The sequence below is a fragment of the Amblyomma mixtum genome, chromosome 9 (assembly GCF_055824585.1).
Source record: "Amblyomma mixtum isolate Tamu chromosome 9, ASM5582458v1, whole genome shotgun sequence".
Taxonomy (NCBI): domain Eukaryota; kingdom Metazoa; phylum Arthropoda; class Arachnida; order Ixodida; family Ixodidae; genus Amblyomma; species Amblyomma mixtum.
In genome coordinates, this window is record NC_143020.1 from 72,201,490 (window position 1) to 72,226,453 (window position 24,964).

General features: G+C 45.7%; 1 protein-coding gene and 1 long non-coding RNA gene across 3 annotated transcripts; one reads left to right on the top strand and one right to left on the bottom strand.

Moving 5' to 3' along the window:
• Positions 1 to 7,013: 7,013 nt before the first annotated feature.
• On the bottom strand, positions 7,014 to 15,915 carry LOC149329670 (uncharacterized). Of its 2 annotated transcripts, XR_016285595.1 has the most exons (5): positions 15,680 to 15,915; positions 15,526 to 15,583; positions 14,962 to 15,114; positions 11,817 to 11,926; positions 7,014 to 7,599 (listed from the first exon to the last, which is right to left on the bottom strand). It is a non-coding gene; the product is annotated as an uncharacterized LOC149329670 (long non-coding RNA). The 2 variants fall into 2 exon arrangements; XR_016285594.1 differs by lacking the exon at positions 11,817 to 11,926 and having other exon boundaries at positions 7,014 to 7,194.
• A 2,959-nt stretch (positions 15,916 to 18,874) lies between these two features.
• Positions 18,875 to 23,522, top strand: LOC149329671 (uncharacterized). Its single transcript, XM_089559574.1, has 2 exons — positions 18,875 to 19,159; positions 22,233 to 23,522. The coding sequence occupies exons 1-2, from the start codon at positions 18,875 to 18,877 to the stop codon at positions 23,328 to 23,330; spliced, it is 1,383 nt and encodes a 460-aa protein (XP_089415700.1). The 3' UTR covers positions 23,331 to 23,522.
• Positions 23,523 to 24,964: the final 1,442 nt, after the last annotated feature.

A 24,964-nucleotide genomic window follows, 5' to 3' on the forward strand; every position in this document is an offset into this window, starting at 1 on the left:
ATCTGGCCAGGTTAGTGCACTTTTAGGCGAAATATGCCCACTTCATTGCTACCATGGTATCATCATGTTCTTGCAAACATTCCATTCTTTTTGACTGAACGGTTTCAGGAAAATTCTGTCATATGATTTGATAAGCTTTGATATAGGCCACTATTGAAGGGAAGGCAAAAAATGCATTGAGAACTACTGACCAATTTACCTGTTATTGACTCCATCCCAAATACTAGAAAAATTCCTATTTGAATGCATGACAAGATTTTTTAACATTATTTTTTTTAATCATCAGGAAGGCGATATTACAAGAAGGGGCATTGCATTAATTCTTGACAAATTTGCAGCTGAGCTGTATTCGTCATTTGACAAATTGTTTAACTGCGCTTTTTTTCTCAGTGTTCAGAAAATCTTTGATGTGACGAAACATAGGATTTCACCAAGCAAACTGTACCTGCTTGGCTTTTGAGCTCCCTTTTTCGCTATCCTTGAGAATTTTTTGTATAGTCGTTCATTATTAAATTAAATAACCAAACTGAACCTGGTGGTAAACTGCCAATATGTAAACTGCTGGGTACTATATTATCTTCCATACTCTTTAAAAAAATTTAATCACTAATGGCTTCAGCTCGATAACTTCAGGTGCTTGGTCTTCCAGTGCATGGACAGCACAGTTTTGCTCACAGATCAAGTACACTTTGAGACAGCAATGCATTAGTTGCAGGAAAACATAAATTATATGCTTAAATCATTTTCTGACAATAGAATTTCAGTTAACGCACAAAAAAAATGATCTCTTTCAGGAATATTTCAAAGGCTAACAGATAGAGTGGTATTTTACTTAACCATGGTTCTCTCTCCTGCAGCTGTAATTCAATAGAATATGTGAACTGAATCAAATATCCTAGCATATTCTCTTATACTATAGTGGTAGCTTATTATGGTATGTTTGTGTCACATTACGGAAGATTCTGTGGTTGCTCTTTAATGTGAAATTCTTGGCTCTAGTAACCATGATAAAAAAAACAATATTAGAACTCAGATATGATACTCTTAGATAAGGTATTACAATATTTGTTTCAACTCCTTCATGTTTGCCATGTGGGCAATATAGCTTGAAGAATGTTTGAAATGTGTTTTGAATAGCTGTCTTATGTCACCAAGTGTTCGCATTTTCCTGTTTCTAGGTCTTTCCATAGTCTTTTTTACAAACAGACATTACTCATCATTTAGATATGAAACTTTTCAACAAAATCCACTTCCCATCGGAACCGCAAAATTTTTGCTAGGTATAGGAAGGCAGCACACTGGCATATATGCACCTGACAACTTTGGTGGATTACACAAAGAGCTCTTTACTGTACCATCTGTGCACAGCCTAAAGGGCCAGCTGAAGCTGCTGTATTATTCTTCAGTGTTTTGCTGCATTACCACACACAGTCTTTTGGCAGTGAAAAAGATGTGTGTGTGTGTGCGTGCAAGTTAAATGAAAGTGCCTTTCCAAGATGGCATCTTGGGAAAGAACATAAATAAGGTGAGGCTGAAAATGTTTAATCACGGCACAATAGAATCTATGTCATGAAAAGCAATTCTACTAGATAGCACACTTCTTGCAAAATCACATTCTCATTATTGATACACTAGGATCAGTATGACTAACATATCAAAAAGGAAAAAAATTAATCTGTATTTGTTGTGCCTGTAATAATTGTTTCTTGTAGCTTTTGCTTGTTTTGATTCTCCGGTAGGAGTAATTGCACAGTTTGGCCTTATGTATCTACAATTGTCCGGCTGTTTGTAATCTTTAATTTAATATTGTGTGAATGGAAGAAAAACAGCAAAGAGGTCTGTTACACTGTCAGGCATTCATTTATGCCTTTTCAAAAATGTGTGGGCAGAATGAGTGCAGTACATTTTATTTCTTTGCTCAGTAAATGACCTGATTTGAAACTTTGCAAGCATTGTTCTGAACATACTGATATATGATTGATTTAAACTGCAATCTGGGCCTTTAAATTCTTTTACAGGGGCTGTTGGCTCTTATTGGCTCTTACTGTCTGCATCATTTCTTCAGTGAGCACAGGCTCATCTGATGATATTTTCTTCCATGCTTCACCTTTAATGGGTGCTTTACACAATTTTCTTGCCTCAGCAGCTTTGATAACAACTAAAGTCAAGAGCTTTCAACCTGACATCTTAACAATAAGCAAATTATTTCTACTTCTATTTAATAAGAAAAGTTCAGCTTTGTGATGACCAAGTAACCATATGACCCATGTCCCACATTGCAGTTCTAATCCCTACTGTATCTCTCTGCTTGATGAAAATGCCGTCATACCTTTCAATGAAATTTAAGTGGGTCTTGTACAAATATTGCACTTACTTGAAGGAGCTTTAAGCCTTTTTTTCTACAGTCATGAAGGCAGTAGCTGATAAGCTATAGTTCAGGTGAAATATAATTTGCTTTCACTGGGCAATTGTCATCTGGATTTACATACGTGCAAGGGAAACATCCTAAACTGAGAATTTGACACAGCTGCAGCTGATATGAACTAATATTACTCAGTCTCAACCAGAAATCTGTTGGCCACAGTTTCAAATTAAGAATCATAGCTGTTTGCTAATATATGATGCCACACCTTCTCTTGCAAAGCAGCTTCACTGTTCGAGCTGGAACCAAGTGAAACTGTGTAATCAAAACTGAAGTGTGCCTGAAATATCATTGCAAATTGTTCTAGTTAATGACATAATAAAAGCCAAATGTTTGTCCTAGTCAATAGCAGGTCAACTTCACAAGAATGGCAGATTTCGACTGGTCACCAGCTATGGAAACCACAGGGTTGTGTGTGATCTCAGCAGGGGTCAGTTGGGATTTGCCAGACTAAACTGTCTACATTTTCAGTTGATACCAGTCAAAAACCTGCAGGTATTGCAGCTGTGTTAAGGCTTCTGCTGTAATCTTTCTCTGCACGGTGTGTCCCAGCTGGGATTAGTTCTTTTATGAGGAATTAACAGCTCTTAAAGGGATCTGCTTTTCTGAGCTTGAAAAACAGTAGTAGGGAATGAAGTGTGTATATACTTTAGTGACCGCAGTGGGAACTGCTCGAGGACAGAGCTGGGTATGCACTCGTAGGCGTGGCTGCGAGCGCTCCTGGCCCGTGCAGTTTCGCCCATTTGGGCACCCCAAACTCAGTGCACTGCAGCCGAGAGAATCACAATTTGAGGAATCTAAAAACTGATGCGGATATTATGGTCAGCTATAATAAGAGGCATTACTGTAACTGGTAAAAAGTTAAATATTATATATTAATTTACAAGCTTGCGGGTTAAATAAATATCGTAGCTGTATTTAATCTATTTAAAAAATTGCCACATTCAGTGAAACACTCTGTAGGCCATCACTTTTGGACTAATTATAGCTTGTAGAGTACTTTCTGGAAGATAAATTAGGATTGGCATATATACTTTGCAACTGAAATCTCTCACATTCACCAGCTGAATTAGTTTTTTTATTATTTTTTTGTTTCTGCAATACACACTTTACTTATTTTCTTCTTCAGTGACTACTAAAAATTTCACATTTCAGTAAAAACCAGTTCAGCTGCAAATGTCGGTGCACATACTACGACGCATTTCGCTAGTGATTACTTCTCTGTTGCAAGCGATCAACCTGTGCCAGCTCGCCCCGCTACCCATGCTTCTGGCCGAAAACCTCAACTGCAGCCATGGAATCAGCATTCTTGAATATGCATGACATCTGTGGTCATGTTGTCCAGGTGGTGATGTACGTGATTTGTGTGCATCTGGGAGAGACAATATGAAGTTAAATTTTTTTGGGCTACACACATGTGTGTACGACCTAAAGTGAGAGTTGAGAGTGCACTCAAGTGTCCACATATAGTTTTTAAATGCACCAGAGCATCAAATGCAACAAAACACATTGCTGCAGAGTTTTTCATAGGACCGCAAAAAAAAAAAGTAACAGCCAGGAAACATAGCAGATGAATGTTTTGAGTGAAAAAAAATTGTGCACTGTTGCCTGCAGTTTTTTTTATTATTATGAATTGTGCGCCATATCCTTTTCTGTAATTAGCAAGGCTGTGTGGTTCTCAGGATCGTTCTGCATGAGCAAAGAAGACCAAACAACACAAGTGATGAGTGTGCCATTTTTTCCATGATGCTATGCCAACTATATATATAGCTCAAATTTTGATTCCGCTTCTGAGCAGCTGTCTGTGGAAGGGTTTTAGCAGCTAAGAGGGAGCATGCCTGGAGCGTGCGAAGGTGCGGTACGCGCGCTCCTCTTCGCTGTTATCGCGGTGGCCACATTAATCCCATAGGATCATCGCCTATTGAAATCTCGAAATTGTGTATCTTAAGGTGCAGGTGACAAGAATAAAGCGGATGGTAGAAACAAAACCGTCGGAGCCAACGCGCGCAACTGCATCTCGTGTGCCGTCTGCCGCGGCATAGTTTCGTTTTCGCGCGTTAGGGTCGTTCGCGCTGGCATCACAGCGGCGATGTAACTGTGCCAACAGCCGCACCAAAAATCACCTATTCTGCAAGCGTGCTCGCTTTGGCGTGGGGGCTTCCCGCCAGAAGTCGCCTAACACAGCGGCGGACAAGCGCCGATAGAGTGTATAGTTTCGCTTTTTCTACCCGGCACTGACATTGCACACGCATTGAACAAATGCCGGAACGGTGTAAACTATCACCGCGAGGCGACTTCCGCGGCATGCGATGCGGAAATGATGCAACAATTGCATTATGTAACGGATACAGGCGATCGAGTTTCAATTACGTATACATGGGTTTCGATCTATGGCAGCTGGACTGGCTCATGAAAACGTAGCACTGCTAAAATTCAGCAACCGCGAACGTAACAGCGGGGTTCTACTCGAGGTTTGTTTTGCAGAAAAAAAAAATCAATCCTTCCACTTTTCATTGTGAGGACTATAGGAGCGCCAGCTGCGGAACAACATATCATGCGTACTTCCATCTCGTATCGATATCACCGTTTCCCTGTACCGCACGCAAGCACCACGATCAGTGCTTTTAGTGGCAAAACCTATTGTGCTCGACCTTTCCTCAAACACACGCACACGGTGAACTCTCGTTGTTTCGTGCTCGCTTTCTTAGCTCAAACTTTTGGTCAAATTCTATTCGAACTGAGGGTGCCAGGAGTGGACACGTGTGTGCGGCACGGTGGTTTTGTAGCCGCGTGCTGTTCTCTTTGAGCAGTCTTATATTTATGTTTGTTGCGAGTAAACTTTTGAGATTTGCGCCAAGACTTTTGAAGATGAAGGCAAGGACCATCACGTTTAGAGCCAAATTGTGTGCGCGCCATGAAAATGATATATATCGTTGCAGCGCCAATCGCCAATGGTCGGGCATAAACTGTTAAGGGTCTGAAAATTTGTTCAAATCATGCCGATTTGAAATTAAGGGTAAGGGGACCGAAAATAGTTCTCCACACAGAGTTCGGAATAAAGAAAGCCCGACCAGAGAGTTTAATTCATTCACCGGTCTTGTCATTCTTACGCGACCGCTCATCAGCACTGGCAGCATTAGCGTCGCCTCATAGATGCCACTCGATCGGCCTCGCACGTTCTAAAATAAACTGGTCCCACGTCGTGACAGGAGCGCAGGGAAAAAAAAAAATAACTGCAGTGAAGCAGCCGCAAAGACCACAACCCACACCAAGCAACGCGCGCATAGTGCATGTAATGGCCTTTCATAGACTATCGGTCCGGGGGCTGTCGAAAACACGATGGCCGCGTGCAGCACGCTGCACTGCCATGCATCATCATCGGCCAGGACAGGTAAACTGGACGGCCGTTGAATAAGCGTGTACTGCCGGCAGTTTTGTCGCACTGAAATACAAGATTTTGACGGGACCGAAGTACCTTTTCGTAAATACCGCAGATTTGAATGAAGCGATTTCCGTGTGTGTACAGTACACACCCTACATACCTCTCGGGCAATAATGGCCCTTAGCAGCTAAGAAGGGTTAGAGCAAGAAAAAAATTAAATCTGACATTAACAAGTGATGCGAATTCAATCAGCCACTGTTCTGTTTGAGGAAAGATAGGTCAGAAACGGTAAGAGAAGACTGTAAATCGAATTTACCAAATATCATTTTAAACTTTTAGGGCCCTTTGTTAACAGGTAAAGACCAACATTACCCAGTTTGTGCACCCAAAGCATCACCATGAAAACTGGGTGAAACCCAATTCCTGCTCAAAAATTGCCTTCAAGAGAAATGTAGTTTGCAACAGACTGAAGCTACCGTATAGAAATTGGCAGATGTCTTGAACCTGAAAACAATGGATGAACTAGCCACGTGATGTTTTCCATGTCATGTTGCATGGCATGAATTACCGTGGAAGTTTTCTTTATGCTCTTTCAGAGTGCAGTTTAGGGAGATACCAATTTCACTAACTGCCAGCGAGAGCCAAGCGCTACAGAATCTGCCTAGTTTGCAGTGGGTTGGAACCCCAGTAGTGCTAGGATGGTTGCCTAGCCTTTTTGAAATACCTACAAAGACCATTCAGTTAAAAGCACCCAGATGACAATATTCAGCAAGAGCTTTCCTAGCACTGTCAGTGCTGAATGAGGTGGTGGTATAGGCAGAAGCATCCCACATCAAGGGATGGTGCAATCAGAAAAGATGCTACCTACCTGTAAAAGAAAGTTGAAACTGGCCCCTCCTATGCATCAAAAGTACACGTGCAGCACCCACGAACATTCATTACCTGATCTACATTTTCACGGGGCTTCAGTACCCTTCTAGCAGTAGTCTCAGAGCAGCTTGTCAGTGAAATTTCTTTTCCTCATAAACTTTGTGCAACATTTTCTGCTGCAGGGGCATAAACAGAAAGGCAATATGCGGCTCTGCAGAGGAAACAATGTGGAGGCTGGGTACGGTCTCAACCGACTGTTTTGTAACATGATTTTTCTATAGGGCTAACCAAGTTGTTAGTAATCTATTCATATGCTTCATTAATCACCGACAAGGCACGTTGGTAGGAATACTTTATTTGGCACAGCAGTTCTGGCAGCAATGGGTATATTGTCATTCTGCTTGTAGGCCAAGGTGCAGACTTGTGAGCATGTTCTTGAGCCAGTAGCCTGGAACGATGAATAGGTGCCTTGGACCAGAGAATGCTGCGTCATGCAAGGTCGGTTGCTGCAGTCCCTCCCCTAGTGTCAGCCATATGCAGGGTTGGATGCCATGAAAAGAGAAAACAAAAGTGGGCAAGCTCAGAAAAGTAAAATGCAACTAATAAACCACCAGGAGAAACCCACAAACAAATGCACACACAAAAAAATGGAATGCATGCAAGAGAGAAAAAGATAAGAACATCTCCCAATTGTGTTCAGGAAAGTAAAAACAGTGCTAAATTCTACACAAACCACACAGAGAGACTGACAAGACGGGCGCTGCAGTCTGTGTGGTTTGTGTAGAATTTAGCGCTGTTTTTACTTTCGTGAACACAATGTCACACCAACTAGCCCAGGAAAAGGTACTGTTAAACATCGCCCAACAGACTATCGCAGCAGCCTACGCACTCCTGTAGTGGCCTTGTGCATGGACATTTGAAAGACCTAAGAAAAAAAAAAAAAAAAAGGATAAAAGCAACATTGTTGAATATGTGCTGCAAGAACCACACTCAAAAAGAAGTGTGCACAGAGCTCAAGAGAGAATGAAAACAGTCAAGACAAACAACGGAAGGTTTTCACTGGGTCAGACCAGTACTAATTAAGAGAATGAAATTATCAGGTTTCAAGTCTTGGCAGTTAAGCTTGGCCAACCCACAACACGCCGCATTTCCTTTTGCAGCTTCCGACACTGGCACACAGGAGGTCAAAAGCTCCATATACTAAACCCAAAATCTTAAAATGGGGGACAACAAATTTTTGGTTGGTGTCTGTTTTTTGGTTGGCCCCAGGGCACATATACATGACACATGCTGCACGATTCATATATGCACTATAAATAATTTATTACCGTGCTACTTATACTGAGCGGTTTCGCTTTCTGAGCGCCGGGGTGTGTTATGACGTCACTCCTAAGGAAGAGCATCAACCCTGGTCACGCGGGCTCCAAAAGTAGACAAAGGGACTGCTGCGTCGTCTGCTCTCGTACACATGCTGTGCATAGCAGGGCTTTTCGAATTGCCGGCCGGTCCTATGACATGCTTAGCAAAGCCAAGCGGGTGAGGGGCAATGTCGAGTTCTGAAACCAAGCAGCTCACTTGGGACGATCTCAGTCCGAATACGTGATTTCAGCATTGTATTTAGCTTTGGAACACTCTGGTTTGGTTTGGTTTATGCGGTTTAACGTCCCAAAGCGACTAAGGCTATGAGAGACGCCGTAGTGGAGGGCTCCGGAAATTTCGACCCCCTGGGGTTCTTTAACGTGCACTGACATCGCACAGTACACGGGCCTCGAATTTCTCCTCTAAAGAAATTCAGCTGCCGCGGCCGGGATCGAACCCGCGTCTTTTGGGTCAGCAGCCGAGCACCATAGCCACTGAGCCACCGCGGCGGCCGCTTTGGAACACTCTGCCCATTCCAAAAGGATAAAAGGGTGCAACAATTTCTGGGAGTCTTTTTGGTGATCTTGCGAGTATATTGCGCATTCACAAGCAGATAAAATTTGTTTTGTACAATGCATTTTTAAAATAAATATTTGCTTTCCTTGCGCTTTGCTATGTATGAAATTAGACCTAGTTCTCAGCAATGCTCCTGTTCCCGTTGCAGCTTGGATAAGCCCTCGTGATCTAGATGCCCACTGAAAGCAGCATCTGCTTGCATTGGATGAAATGCACCCAGTGCAGTGCATTGCTGCTATCCACATTGCACATAAAATAAGAATCTAATCCCACTCAAACAAATATCTTTCCGCATGGTTTACATAGTCGAGTTTCCTTGCGGTGTGCACAGAATAACAAAAATCTGCGGACAAAAAGACTAAAATGTAGCCGTTAAATGCATTCCTGAGTTAAATATGCTATCTAGGCGAGCTGAAGCATTCAACAAAGAAAATGAAAACTGGGCGTCCAGCAAGCTACTCATTTTGAATTCCCGACGGCCGAAGCGAGAAACATAGTGGCGATAATAATGGACAGTATACATGATCAATTCACAGAAAAAAATTAATGAAGCTGCAAAAGCTGCATTGAAAAGAGATTTGCTTCCCCTGTTTGAGAAAGCTCCTTTTATGAGGTACATCTCTTTATTATAGGTGGCTACCCTTTTCTTTATTCTTCCCAGCATTTGATGTTCTCTACCAAGTGCGTGGCAACATCAATTTTTTCATTTTGAAGCAGATAACAGCAATAAAATTCACAGCAAATGCAACTGAATATTCTAGAGTAGTTCAGATATCAATACAGATAGTTACAATTACAATAAAAACATGTTTCCTCAAAATGCAGCAATGAAACGGAATATTCTACACCAATATTTTACTTCTCATAATTTATCACATCCTAATGCTTACTAAGCATCTCAGTGATTGAGAGGAAATCATGTAGAAGGGTAAAATTTGCCCAAAGCATAACTGTGTGCAGGGAAAAACCTGACAGCTTGAATTTGTAAGGTGGCAAGTGGAGATGCTCTTGTCACAGTTCACACTGAAAAGGCGCATGACGTGATGTGGCACACTGCTGAGAAACAAAAGATTCCACGAAAAATCAATGAACAGCAGCTCAAGCCACAACGCGATTGAGAGCTTTGACAAGACTACGTCTTCCATGCTGCCTCGTGACACCTAGAGACAGCTCCCACCGTGAAATGCTGTCCCAGATGCACCATTCTGGACGGGATATGGCCCGCTTAACTTTTGTGTATGGGTTTCACCACACTGGAATCCCTAGCCATAACGGGCCCACAGATGCTGGCACATTTCAATTCGGAATCTCTGCAGCAATTTTGGCAGCTGTTTTCCTTCTCACCAGACGAAAAGTGCCTCAGTGATCTGGGCTCTTAGATTTGGAAATTTCTTAAAATTATGCTCACAAGTTTCTGCTCTCTTTTAATGGTTCATAAGAGTGGTGGCCATATGTGCTTTTACAGAAGAAACAAAGAGCACCACTTTGAGAAAATGCTGGAAAATTATCTAAACGAAACACTCCGCATGCTTTCAGGGGATTCATAAACTTCTCATTGTACTGCCAGAGATTATTTCAGGCTTTCAAAGATTGGTTTTTAAATCAGTGAAAAGTACTGCCGTTTCCTGCCTTTCCAATGAAGGCACCCTGTGCTCACACTGGCATCCCTTTCGACAGCAGCAATGCCATGGGACAAGCACCAAGAGATTTCCATAAAAAATATCAGCTTCCTATGACCTTATCACAGCTCGAACTGCAGAGAAACTAGCCTCTATTTGCTTGTTTCTGCAATGGCCCACAAGATTGATGAGGCCTGAGAGCAAGATTTTCAGATTGATTTTGATGCCACGCTAGGGTGGCGTGGCTCCTTGCATGAGTACACTGAAAGTGCATGAACTCTGCACATTGCTACGACTACGGCTTATTCCACAAAAAATACTTTTGAATGCAGCTATGTCTATCCATATGCACCAGCCCAAATTAACTGTCGAGTCCGGGAACCTGTACAGAATGAAACAGTATATACAATGCTCACATCATGGACGACAAGAAAAAGGCACCCAAAACAGACAGGCTGCCATGCCTCATACATGTTAGAAGCAAAAATATGCCACGCCAATGTGAACAGACCGTGTGCTGGGCACTCACAGTACCGTTGAAACTTGCGGCAGACCACTGCGTTAATTTCAGTCAGTCCTTTTTTCCAACTTGGCCACTTTCTTGATCGTATTCCTCCCAATTCACTCATTTTTACAGGTAAAGAAAATTCCCCTGATGGTTCAAGGTTGCTACACACCCTGTAAAGCCATCACAGCCCTGCAGAGAAATATAGTAGAACCTTGCTATTCTGTTCTTGGTTCGTGTAATCTGCCGCATAACAAACCCAAAAATTATGCAAGTTACACTATATTTCTTCACAATATAAATCCTGGATAACTTTCTGAAACGATTCCCCGGTGTACATGTCCATAATTTCGTCAAATTCTGACGGCATGGTGCATTCATTGACTAAGAGGAAATGCCAGCCAAGCTAGTCATCATTTTTCGATACTTTGCCCAAATGCACCTGAGCACTGCGGAGAAGGCTATGAAAGAAAGCAAGGAGACAAAGCATCCTAAGAGCAGCGGCGGCTCCTCCGCACTACACAAATGCAATGGGACAAAGTATCTGAAAATGCAAAGGAATAGTTGATGGACTGGATGTGCCATGAAGCTCCAGCCCCATGAAAAACGAAAATATAGAAAGAACTTGCAAGCGCTAGAAAAAGAGCTTTCCAAAATTTGTGCCAGCACACACACACACACAAAACTTTTAATGAAGTGAAAGTGCCAATAAATGCCAGGGATTAGGAAATGGCGCAAAACCTGGACATGGAGACAATCACGTGCAGACCAGCAATCAAATTTTTCGAAGCTCCTAATTCAAGCTTCTTGCATAAAACAGCACTTGCAACATCCAAGAAAAAAATAATAAAAGGAGACAAAAAAAGGGGGGGAGGGGGGGAAGGTGGCAAAAAAATTTGCAGACACCATCACGTCAGGATTTAGCATTAATTGAAAAGCAGAGTGCAATCACCTTGAAATCAGTGGGTGGCCAAGCGGCTGCCTAGGGAATTTCTCAGTGCCCTTAAGTCCTTATGCAAACGATACACACCACCCAGCTTGCCATATGTGACAATGCCCATGGGAAAAATGAATATTACACACCACACAGCATGTGCAGAGGAGGGAATGGCCACGAGCATTTTGGAGCAGTCTTTGTCGCAAGCCAAAATTCCATAGGAGCAGTTTTCCAGTTTTGTAGCCAGTGACCAATACTGAGAGAAGGTAAAGATACGTATATGCCAAAGTTTAAAAAACTACTGGCTGCACAGTTTTTTTAAACTGCATATTATTTAAAAGGAAAGTTCATGAGTGCTTTAATGCATACGCCACACTGACATAATAAGACATGTTGCTGACATGCCTAGCCTACTTGCAGCTGCTTGACGCATCTGGAAAGAGAACTCTTCCCTCCCATTGTAAGGAAAGGGGGGTGCCAGCCTGTCCCCACCACACCCGAGGCTCGTCACTAACCTGTTTGCAGGTGCAGGTGTACGAGCAGCCACGACCCTAGCCATGCAGACGTGCCACTGCTATAGCTACTGCTTATCGCTGTCACATGACTTGGCCTTTCTGCAGCAGATTTCAGTTTTCCTCCATGCGCCGCACCTATCATTGCTGCGTTGCCGGCTGATCTGCGCCACTGTGCAGCTGTGGTCCGGCCCCTTCTCATTGCGTTCTCATATTACCAACGCTGTCATGGATAGCGTGCTTCCCAAATTAAATAAGCTGCAGTGTGTCACATCAGGGCGAAGCTCTCAGTATTGACAGCCACGCTGCCTGTGAAGGGCTCTTTGCAGATGTTCTGCAGCAGGATGGCAGTGCCATCATCATCATCAGCCTGACTACGCCCACTGCAGGGCAAAGGCCTCTCCCATGTCTCTCCAATTAACCCTGTCCTTTGCCAGCTGTGGCCGTATCCCGGCAAACTGCTTAATCTTATCCGCCCATGTACCTTTCTGCCGCCCCCTGCTATGCTTGCCTTCTTTAAGGACCCTTAAGGACCAGCGGTTATTTTGCCTTAGGATTACATACCCTGCTCAAGCCACATTCGAGGCTGAACGGTAGCTATGCAGTTAAAAGGTTTCGTGTGCACATTTTAAAAAATTGATCAGGAATCATTTTTTATCAGGTAAGTGGATATATTCAGGCCGCTTTCAGTTTGGGCATATTGCCGCTTTGCACATAGTTTTTCTGCAGTGCTACGAGGTACACCTTAATGAGGTTTCACTGTACTTATGACTAGTAAGGTTGCTGAATTTGATGCGTTTCAATGTGAAATCTGAACTGACTGATACACCTCCTGCAGTGAGGCCCATGACCCAAGTGTAAAAGTCAAGTTCTGATCTACTGCTATGCGATGCATTCAGAACAGGTGCTGCCCTCGATGGCCTCACAGATAACTTTGACAACAATGGCAACACAGAGATCAAAGTTTGCTCTCCACCATTGGTGCCATGTTTGCTGCTGGTCTAATGTCATTTTCCACAGTGGCCCACTCACAACTCACCCCAATCCTGACCGCGGTGCCAAACCAGCAAACAACCTATAAGTGGTACTGTGCGGATGGATCTTATGGCCATGCCACTGCTCTAATTACATCACACCAATTTCTCTCACTCCCATGGCGACATTCAGAGCAAAGGTGGGGGAAGGAGGAAGTTGGAGCACCACAAAAGCCAAATGTACAACAGGGACACAATGCAGTGGCCTCGCTCAAAGCTCTTGCCCAGAGCTCAAACAGCACAGGCATGTCTGGCTGAGCTTACAACTTTTGTCACACCCAAGTTGACAGCTCACCAGCCACACACACCACAACAATCACACACGCCAACAGTGCAAGATCTGGCGATATGATGTTAAGCCATCTGTGCTTTAACCAACCCGAAATTCTTACCACTCAGTCCAGTAGATGAACTCGGTTCTCTCCGGCGATACACCCAGCCATTACTGTTTACAGCTATGGTAAATTATCATTTCAACCTCTCAGATTCCCTCATCAAGAGGCATGAGGGCAATTGATTACTGTTTGGTTCTTCGGACCAAGAGGCATTAAGGAATAACTACAATTTCTGGGTAAACACTCCCTGAAGGGGCCACAGAAAATCCTCCACCAAAGCTGTGAATTATACTGTCTGAACAGAAACTACTTTTTGTTGTTTATTTATCAGTTTATCTGTACCTCAACGGCCCAAAGGCAGCATTACATAAGGGGTGGGCTGACATGTAACCTCCTGCCACAGAATTTTTCACAAAAAGCAAACTGAAGAGCTAAACTGCCCATCCCCATCCTTGAGGCTTTTTTTCCTCTCATAATTCCTGCTGCACTGGAAGCCCTATGTTGGTGCTTGAACCTGAATGCCACACACCCATAGGTGTGCAGCATAGCACCACGTAAGATCATGACAATGCCGCATTTGAGGTCAAGAGGTGCAAGTACACAAAACAGTAGGAACGAAACGAAAACACTAATGCTGTGTGAGTCATCCCTGTGCTCTATCTTTTGGCTGCCTCAAAAAGTGAAACTACAACAAATATCGACTTTTAACTTGTGGGGGGGAAAAAAAGAGACAAACATAGAAGGAACAACACAAACAACGCCTCGTCCTTGTCTTTCCATGTGTTCTTCAAATATGGGAACTACTCCCTCGTTCAGCTACCTGTCCTACCTACATTCGCCTATGGCTTCTCGCCTCTGCTTGTCTCTAGGGGCACGAACGTTCCCGGTTTCACAGCAGGAGGCCCACTTTCAAAATTATAATTTGCTAGATCCGTAACAGCAGAGTTGCTTTGTTCACTATACGGGCAGGCTTTGTTCACCTGGTGTCTGCAGGTGAAAGCCACATTAAGAGTTAATGTTCCCACATTTTCTTTTTGTTTTTTCTTTCTACTTGACAGCCAGGGCGAAAAACTGCCACTCACTCGTGCAAAGCAAATGGCCACATAATCATCATTACCACAATGACCTGTCACACACTGCAACAGTGCCTTGTGAGCTTTATGCAACTCACAAGCTTCCAAAATATCAAAGGACATCAAGCACTTTGTCCACAATGTTCCCCTTCTTAAGGACTCTTTGCAGTATCACCTGTAATAAGCTCTTAATAAAAGAAAGCTTGCTTTTCCAGTAGCCTCATGCGCTCCATGCTAGTTAGCTACGTGGGTCCAATCACCTTCCCCGTGTAATACTGAAGCTCAGTGCAGGTGGCACAGCACTAGTTTTAAAATTCACAGGAGGTGGAGAGCTCACCTAGTGGCGCCTTAAAGCCTTTGCTGCTTCCGCATTCTATCGTCCCATTTTGTTCAGCCTCTGCGCCAGCAAGAGAACGCCAGACTCGATGCAGGAATCGGGAAGGTCCGTGCATACAAGTAAACTGCATTTCGGTTTTTGAAGTGCCGTTTTCTGAAATGGAAATAAATTTAAAAGAACATGTTTACGCGCTGCAGACACCAAAGCGTAATCGCCTATCTCGCCGCAATTAGTGCCCCTGTTTCAGAAAGCGGCTCGTATGGATAAACAGCAACACAACTGTAAAATGAACCATTAAATCAGTAATCTATACACTTTTCTATTAGCGGGGGCACAAAAAATCGGACCGCGCACAAAACTCACCGCATAAACGGTTAGTTCAACTGGACTGTTAAAAGTTTCCCGCCTTTTTTTCGGGCGCAGGCTAACCATGCCTGTTTTACATGACCAAAAGTTACGTTTGGCCGGGCTGACAAAAGGTACAACATACTCAGAGCATATTCTCTTCTGTCGAACTGCACTGAGCTTTTGAGCAGAACTCAGGATAAAACAGACGAGTCTCACCTTTAGGGCCTTTGTGTCCACTGCCGGGCAAGCGGGCTCAGTGCTAGTCCTGGGTGATCTGCAAACACAAAATATTCGGGCGCAAGGAAGTTCAAAATGAAATGCCGAATGCCATATAACGGGCAATCACTCAATACATACAGTACATACATACCAAAAGACAGGAAGAACAGAGAAATTGCTCACGGGCAACACGAGCGCGCGTAGCTCCCACCGTCCGTCCATTCTCCTACTGCAAGCAATGCTCGGCTCGGCTGCTCGGCTGTAGCTCGGCTCAAACATGACAAAAACAACAAAAAAATGGCCGGACGTGGCGTCATTTTTTAAACCGGACGCGACGTCACGGGTGAAAATAACGCTTGCGTTATTGCGACCGGGTCGCAGGAGACACTTCCGATCGTCGTATGGATCGTCGTATGGATCGTCGTCGTCGTATGGATCGTCGTCGTCGTATGGATCGTCGTCGTCGTATGGATCGTCGTCGTCGTATGGATCGTCGTCGTCGTATGGATCGTCGTCGTCGTATGGATCGTCGTCGTCGTATGGATCGTCGTCGTCGTATGGATCGTCGTCGTCGTAGGGGTCGTCGTCGTCGTAGGGGTCGTCGTCGTCGTAGGGGTCGTCGTCGTCGTAGGGGTCGTCGTCGGGGTCGTCGTCGTCGTAGGGGGCATGGTCTTCTGTTTTCGTCGATGGAGGATCGTAGTTCTTGCGCTCAGAAGCAACCTCACCTCCAGAGGCTCCTTTATTCAGTTTAACCTTCGGGGGCTGGGGAAGCGTCCACGCACTGCGTAGCCTGGGCTAGGAGATACTTAGCGCGGTGACGATGGCGACGGAGAACGCGATAGGCGGCTCGGCGATGAGTATCCTTCCCGACGCAAAAAAATCCTCGATTTCGGCTGGTCGCTGGCCGGGTCGGGGTCGTGGGGCGTCGTAAGGGAACCCTCGGATGGTCATTCTCCTGTATGGGCAGCACCGGAGAATGAGACCGGCTTCTCCCCAGTGGAAGCATTGTGGGCGGCGCTGGTCGGGTGTTCTCCACTCGACGCATTTCCTCGGCCGTGTACGACGCTCGTAGGAGCGGAAGTTGGAGCGAGAGGGCGGTGCTCCAGCGCAGCTAGATAAGTGCGAAAGGGGCTTGGGTCCCGTCGTCGAGGTACAGGACGGCGCACTGCTGCGGCGTAAGTCGTGGCTGGATGCTCCAGAGGCTGCGTGGTAGACTGGAATCAGGTCTTCCGGCGAATGACTCAAAGGGCTGGCGTCACGACTTGTAGGGGTTGTCCGGTACCTGGAAGGCTACCCAGCACCTCCACCAGATGTCACGTTGTAGTGACGGCAGTCCCGCGGTCAGGAAGACACCAAAAAGACTTGCAAACGAAGCTCTTTATTTGGGCTGACTTGCGCCCGCAAAACAACTGAATCACTCGGTAGCGGCGTAAGTAACATGCGTGCTCGTCAATCGTCGAACTACGAATGTCCGCCGCTCGCGGCATCGCTCAATTTAAAGCCGGCAAAGAAACTTCCAGATAACAGGACAAGATCATCTACAGTAATCTGGAAAAACCTAGATGCAGCCTTTCATGGCTGCGATCAATCGAGATTAGTCTGGTCGCTTCTCGCGTCACGAACAAAAGTGATAACAACCCTTTCCTGCAGCCTTGAGCGTGAACGAAAAACACTACAATGATACGTGGCAATATACAGGAACATTAGCGGCATTCGTTCGCATTCGCAACAGCGTTGTACCACATGATTTAACACTCACCTCGCAGTTGCGACTCGCCATTGATCTGATAGAACAATAAAAAGAGTGAAGCATTGCTTGACGTTCGCAAATAGCCATGAAGAAGTCGCGCGCTGGAACCAGCGCTTCGGCTGTGTATCCTAGATAGCTGAATGAAGCTGATGGTTCTTAGATCAAGAACGTCGACAGGGCGCATTGGAGAAGGATAAAGCGAGGAAACGTTAAACCGGAGAAAACCGTGTCTGACAATGCTCAGTCGAGCCTCAGCTTTGTAAATTAGGTTAGCCGGGTTGAACTACAGCCAATTCTTTTTTTTATGACGTCTTTTATGAAAAAGTTCTGCGACGACCCTCCCCATCTACCAATCAATATTGGTAGCCCCTTTGTGCTACTACGTTTTGGACGTTTAGTCTCCTCCGAAATCATCGCTATCAGCTGATACACACCTTGATTGCAGTGGGTCTTATCAAACTTAAACGAAATATTACGTCGTCTGCGATTTCGCGGTGCACACACTGGGCGCATTTGTTTTTCAGTCCCGGACTGTCCGGGACTACTTGCGGACTCGAGTCCGGTATTTGTTTTTCTCGGGCAGCCCGAAAGCTCCGCCCACCTGCCTGCATCGCCATAGCAACGCGTTCGTTTTTAGCCTATGGCAGTCCGCGGGCTGCTGAGAAGGCAGCAGACGACAGCTGCGCGCCGCGCTGGCAGCCATATTGAGTTAGACTCCGTGTGCATTTTGAGTACTTTTCGTGTTCCTGGAGGTCGATATCATGCGTTAAACTTTCAAATGAGCTCCGTAGCTGCTCTCTGAGCCATCGCAAGACTTTTTGTTCTTGCATCTTCGTTTATTTTCTTGAAATCCACCGCACACGGACGTGCGTTCGAAGCTGCGAGCGCGTATTGTTTGCTCGTGTCGTCAAGAGGTTCTCGTTCGCTTGTTTTGCGACATGCTGTCTGTACGCTTACCTGAAAGCATCGCAGGTGAACCACTCGTATACTGGAGCAGCTATAGAGCTTGTTGTCAACATTTTTGCGAAGGCTTTCGTCTATCTGCCTATCCGCAACGAGTTGGGCTACTTTGTGCGAGCTTCGCCGCAAGCAGTAGCGGCGCGCATACCTCCGAAGCTGAGTTCTGTAATGCACCTACGCTAAGCTTTAAATCGTCTTTAAATCTTCTCAGTATTTCTCAGTCTTTAAATCGACTCAGTATCATGATCGAGCGCACGGCGTTGCTTCGGCGTTGCTTCGGCGTCGTGGTGGCCGTGGCTTGCATCGTCTGCTAGCAGATGACAGCGTCCTTGTACGGTAACCGAGGAGGAGCCCGGCTCTGGCGGCGAGTTCGAAAGCAGCCTATGGCATGCCTATGGCAAGTAGGTCATGTGAACATGACGCTTTTCCTGTCCGAGCGGAAGCCGAGACCTGCCAGCAAGTAGTCCGGGACTGGAAAAACAAATGCGGCCACTGCCCGCCGTATTTTCGACGAGAGGTGGCAGATCGAGTCGTGACTGTCGCCTTGGCAACCAAACCGTGCGAGATAAGTTCCCGCTTCTCGTGCGCGGAAAAAGCAGTTCCAGAAACACCGCCCCGCGATCGCACGGACCAACGATGCCTCCGGCAGACGAACAGTACACGCTGGTCGGATTCTCGCCAGAACTGGACTGGAGGCCCCTGACCTTCCTGAAGCCTATTCCAGCAAACCGGATATGCAGCGCCTGCGGACTGGTTCGCAAGAAGACCGCTCTGCTGCCGTGCCTGCATGTGCTCTGCGAGTCTTGCTATGAGCAGAGCGCCCAGGACGGTTCGCACTTGTGTCCACTCGACGGAAACGGCTACCAGAAGGATGACGTCGACTTCAAAGAACTGCCTGCAGACCAGCTGCTTTGCAAAGAGGTAAGCAAGAATAGAAACGAAAGGCTCTTTTGGCTCTTACCATAATTTTTTTGCGTGCGTCCCAGTGTTTGCCGTAAGAATAGCCACAGCATGCCTAGGTTACGCCTACAGAAAATGACAGCGGTTTAACTGGTATAAACTTAACGGTCGAGCGGTAGCTATTCTCTACTATGATTTTATTGTCTGTTTTTGCTTAACTTGCTTGCGGCTGCTGTGTGTGCTCAGATAAAGTACTCGGGTTTGCTAGTGTTAACCATTTATAAATTTTTTTATTCGCACCGATTCTGGCAAACGCCGTCTCGTGGTCCGTGCAGTAGTCGGCTATGGCTTGCCGTTCGACTATGGTCCTCTTAGCAGAGCTCACTCGCAAGGCCGATATTGGAGGTCACCATCCTGTCTAGCACATTCACATTAGCCCGAATATCCATTTTGGCCCGAATCCGAGGTCAAATGTCGGGGGTGGGCTGGCCCAAATTTTCGTAAGTGGCGCGTATCAAATTTCGAGGTCACCATCGTATTAGGCACATTCAAATTAGCCTAGATATCGATTTCGTTCCCAATCCGAGCTGGCCGACGAGCTCGTTCTCCGTGTCTCCTTTCGCGGCTTCAGGAGCTTGCTGCATCGGTCATCTCAATTAGCTCGGAAGCGCGCTCGGCAATATTTGCTGACTGCTGTGCGTTACGTGCCGCCGCGTTAAGCCGCTTTTAATGCGAAAGCATTTCTTGTCTCAGGAGTGGAGTGTCTGCAAAGCGTGTCTGCAAAGCGTGTCTGCAAAGCGTGTCTGCAAAGCGTGTCTGCAAAGCGTGTCTGCAAAGCGTGTCTGCAAAGCGTGTCTGCAAAGCGTGTCTGCAAAGCGTGTCTGCAAAGCGTGTCTGCAAAGCGTGTCTGCAAAGCGTGTCTGCAAAGCGTGTCTGCAAAGCGTGTCTGCAAAGCGTGTCTGCAAAGCGTGTCTGCAAAGCGTGTCTGCAAAGCGTGTCTGCAAAGCGTGTCTGCAAAGCGTGTCTGCAAAGCGTGTCTGCAAAGCGTGTCTGCACGAAAATAGCAATTCGAAAATAGCAATTCGAAAAAAAGGAATTTGCCGACACTGCAGTTCAAACCATGGCCGTCTGTGTACCAGGCTAGCACGCAAGGCATACGCCACGAAGGGTCGTTTGCTTAAGCGTGTTAAAGGGGCACAAAGTGAATGCGATGTGGTGTGCACGACGGTAAAGTCTGTTGGAGATGTGTATGGATGTTAGACAACGATTACTTGTAAAAAAAAGTTGCTGGCGTTCAAACGCACATGCCTTTGCATTTCTCTAATGCATGAGACTGCAGTGTTCTAATTTTTTACTCAGTGTAGCGTACCGCGCTCAGGTTGTCCAAGCTCTTTCCGTGTCTTCTGTTCCGGTGCGGGCAGGGCAGGGCGTCATTCTAAATTTAAAAAACCGAACCTAAGGAATTTCGCTCACGTGTCAGACCTCTTTTGCGCTTCACTGACTTCGCCAATATGTGCTTCGAAGAATGGATGAACGTTCAGGGAAAGGGTGGAGTCAACACGAGAATCTAAACGTTATAACACACAGCTATACCTGCTGCACGAATGGCCAAGTGGTCCTAAGGCATCGGTAAGCCGAGCTGCTCTGATTGCGCCCCATTTGGTTCGAATCGTCGACGTGCGATATTACCGTACAGCTTTTTAATGCGCAAGTATTTCTAGGCCATGTAGCAGGGGTCGTGTCATTCAAACGTGTCCGCAGCAGTTGTGCCGTTCTCCGAAGAGATACCTTTTAACGAGTGGTGGTAATCGAAAGAGGACGACTTGAGGATGACGCCCGAGAAAAAATTACGTCAATAGGCTGATTAGTTGATAAAGGAGAGCCAAAAATGTAAAAAAACGTCGAAATAGCGCAGGTGGCGATATTATGAGTGGACGGTGAAATTATAGAAAATTGTGCAAAACAACAAAATAAAAGTTTGAAGTGAATTGACAAGTGTATGATGGACGAAAAGTAATAAATTGAAATAGTTTGTTTGAATGACATGGAGTAACTGACATGGAGCTTGATTGACATGGAGTAATGGGAATAGGCCGGACGGGCATACAGTAAGATGGCTAGTACACAGCATTGATTAAGGCTAACTTGCCATCAGCACAAAAGCGCGTTGCTGGGATGGCGTAAAAGGTTGTCGTGAAGGAAAACCAGCTGCACCACATGCTCAGGCAGAAGTAGGTCTCTTCTAACTGAAACGACTCCTCCAGCCACAGAAAATGCCCTCTCACTTGGCACTGACCTGGCACGTATTGCGAGGTACTTCGTGCACACCTCTGACTATACCAGCTTCGCAGGTATAGCACCAAAAAGCTCACCAGCGCAGTCAGCTACGGCATGGCCCTTGGAGGAAGAAAGTATTTTCCTTCCGTGTAGGCGCCGCCATGTTGTTATGTATCTATCGAGAGGGCTTGCGGATCGAAATGAACGCCGGTGCTCACAATGAATATTCGGCTAGATACGATATTCGCGTCGGGTCGAATATTCGAAACAACACGAATACTTGGATCTCGAATCGAATTCGAATACTAAAATTATAATATTCGAAATATATTCGAAAATTTCGAATATTCGCACACCCCTAGTTTTTATGCTTGATACCGTTTTGAATCAGGAGTTCGAAATTTTTCGGAGAAAATTTGGCTTGATGGCAGCCTCCGGTTTAAGCAGTTTTAGGCCTATGTTAAGAAGTTTGCGGGGATACAGTGGCGGCAACTGACAAAGGACAGGGTTAATTCGAGAGACATGGGAGAGGCCTTTGCCCTGCAGTGGGTATAGTCAGGCTGATGATGATGAGGACTATGTTTGCTTCAGTTTACCGAGAATGAGATCTGAATGCATTTAATGCTTTAAAGATCGCCTTTATCAAACAATGCATTTCTAAACAAAACTGAACAAACAGGTAATATACCCTTACTTTTCTTGGGGCCTGAAAGTTATATCATTCGCGTTTTAAGCTGCTACAACAATGACGGTCGTAGCAGTATATCTCTGCACTAAATGATCACCTTTCTCAAGTGACTACTTTTTCACCTTGCAGGTGAGGTGCTGGAACGAAGAAAGTGGCTGCCAGTATACGACGGCTGCTTCAGAGATCGTCCGGCATTTTCTCGGTGAATGTCAACATCATTCCGTCCATTGCTCCAAGTGTTCGGCCACCGTTCTTTGCCCAGACGTGTGCGCTCATCTCAGATCCGATTTTTGCACCGCTTCCACGCCTCTCGCATCCGCAAGCAATGCTACGTCAGGTCACACGCAAGACACTGAAATTACGTCTTGCAGAGCAACGCTTGAAAGGCAGGCGGATGAAATCGCGGCCTGTCTGAAGCCAATGGTACTCGATATAAGCACGCACGGGGACAGATTAAACGAAATTTCTCACGCCTTGAACGCACTCAAGGAGTCTCTAAGACAAGAAACAGAGATTTCAGCACAAAATTCTGAGAGTTTAAGAAAAACATTAAGTGAAATGGCTGCGTCTAACGAGGAACTCGGAAAGTCTTTTGCCGCAAGCAGCGCTACTACGGCTAATACTTTTTCGAAAAGTATGGGAAGTTTAGAGAAAACACTAAAAGACGAATTAAGCAAAAGTAGAGACAAGTTCTCGCAGGTTGTAGCTGCCACGAGACAGATAAAAGCTGAGGTGATGGATAAAGGTCAAAGGGCGCTGAGGTGCGTCACCAGCGTGCTTCGGCGGTGTGAAATGCAAGGGGTCCAGTGTGGCTTTCCTGTACCAGGCGTGAACATCCTTGAAGACACTGCGGAGGAGACTGGCAGCGCTGACTATTACGGCAGGCAGGCGTACCTTCACGGCTACTGCATGTCTCCCGGTGTCACCCTCAGAAAGCAGGATGGTGTTCTGGTACTCCACGGTTCGTACATCATGCACAAAGGTGAAATGGACGATGTTCTTCACTGGCCATTGAAGCCCATTGTAACGCTGACTGTGGTTCATCCGAGAGGAGGAGAGGACCGAGTGCTGGCTTGTGGAACAAATGCTCCCCATATCCTGCAAAGGCCTAGCAAACCGGATAAAATAATGTGCTTCAAGGATAGTTTCCTTGGCTGGCAGGAACTTATCAACGATGGTTACACAGAATATCGCAAGCTTCGTGTAAAATGGGAGCTGCGTATTTGAGTTACACGTGATCCGGAGCAGTGGCCCGTCTGAAAATTTGCTATCTTTGAGCGCTTCTTCTTCTTGCAACAGTTTTGTCTTGTTTTTCGGCTGGTGCCAAAATACAGCATTATTGCCTCTCAGCCTCTATCGTTGTCGCAGTAGACGTTAACTGCGGTTTCTCAATTTATCTAATCTTTTTTGTTTCATTGCTTCAGCTCTCATCCTTGTATGGGAATGTATATTCAAAATTGTTAATAAACTACTTTTTTTTGGCTTTGAACATTGAATGGCTGTCGTCGACGTTTTGGTGAAACGATAGCCTATTTTTGAATCAGGATTTTGGTCTAGGCATTTCGGATGAAGGGTCTAGGTGCAGGGCTAATCAACAGATGAACCCTGCACGAAGAAACGAAGACGCGAAAGGGAAAGAGAATTACGGGATACTTGTGTTTACAGACGTGTATGTGAGTAGGGCATACAATATGGGGCAAAAGAAAGGTCTGCTAGAGTTCTATACTGTGCGTTCCAAACTGGTTAAGTGGGCGATTGTGACTGGTGCCTTCGGGCTTGCCTAACAGAGTTGCGACACTTGGCTTAATCTACCTTTGATATAACCACATTCAATGCCTTTATCGCGCCGGCTTTTCACCATCTCTCATTTCCGACCTGTGCGAAGCTTTACTCTAGAAAGTGAAGGAAGATGAAAAAAGAAAGATGTCGATGGAAAAGAAACCTCTGGTAATCGTTTCGTGCTTCCAAAAACTGTCGCACAACACCAAACAGGTAGCAGCAAGGTATGTTATAGATGTTCTGTTTTCTGCCCCATGCAAGTTTGCTACAAAAATATTAAGCGGGAACTTAAGCTCGCCCTTAAGGGTATGTCGCGACAGTGGCGCGCAGTTCTCAGGGATGCTTCCACACTGACAAATGAGGCGAGGACGCGCAGCTGATAATGGTAAGACGGCCTCTCAGCGGAGAGCGCGGCATACAGTCTTTGTCAAAAGTATACAGCACCGGGGCTGTGCAAAAAATACACAGTTGAAGTCTTGTAGCTCAGCTGTTAGGCACATTTGACTGCCCTAAGCTCGGGAGGGTTGACTTAAGTTCATCCCGCCTTCCTGAGATTAGCGTCCCTGAGTATACAGATATTAGTGTGGGCTTAAAAATAAGAAAAAAAGTGCCCTGCCCGCACCGTCTTACGACACAACGGGCTACCCAGAGTATACAGGAGGAGCCACGTTGCAGGGCTCAGAAGCTGACCCCTTCAGCTGTATGTATTTGACAAAGACTACATGAAAGCGCGGAGGTTCCGCTGACCGCCGCAAGCAGGCGCCACCCTACCACACTAAACATATAGGATATGTAAAGGCCCCATTCACTTCTCCACTCGCTGAATTATTTCTGTAACTAGAACCTTTTTAGGCCGCCGCGGTGGCTCAGTGGCTATGGTGCTCGGGTGCTGACCCGAAAGACGCGGGTTCGAACCCGGCCGCGGCGGCTGGAATTTCTTTGGAGGAGAAATTCTAGAGGCCCGTGTACTGTGCGATGTCAGTGCACGTTAAAGAACCCCAGGTGGTCGAAATTTCCGGAGCCCTTCACTACGGCGTCTCTCATAGCCTCAGTCGCTTTGGGACGTTAAACCCCATAAACCA

Bases quoted from the DNA above. Each gene is read 5' to 3' on its own strand.
- LOC149329671 (XM_089559574.1), top strand. From the start codon at position 18,875: ATGCCTCCGGCAGACGAACAGTACACGCTGGTCGGATTCTCGCCAGAA. The intron at 19,160-22,232 runs GTAAGCAAGAAT...TTCACCTTGCAG, and splicing joins ACCAGCTGCTTTGCAAAGAG to GTGAGGTGCTGGAACGAAGA.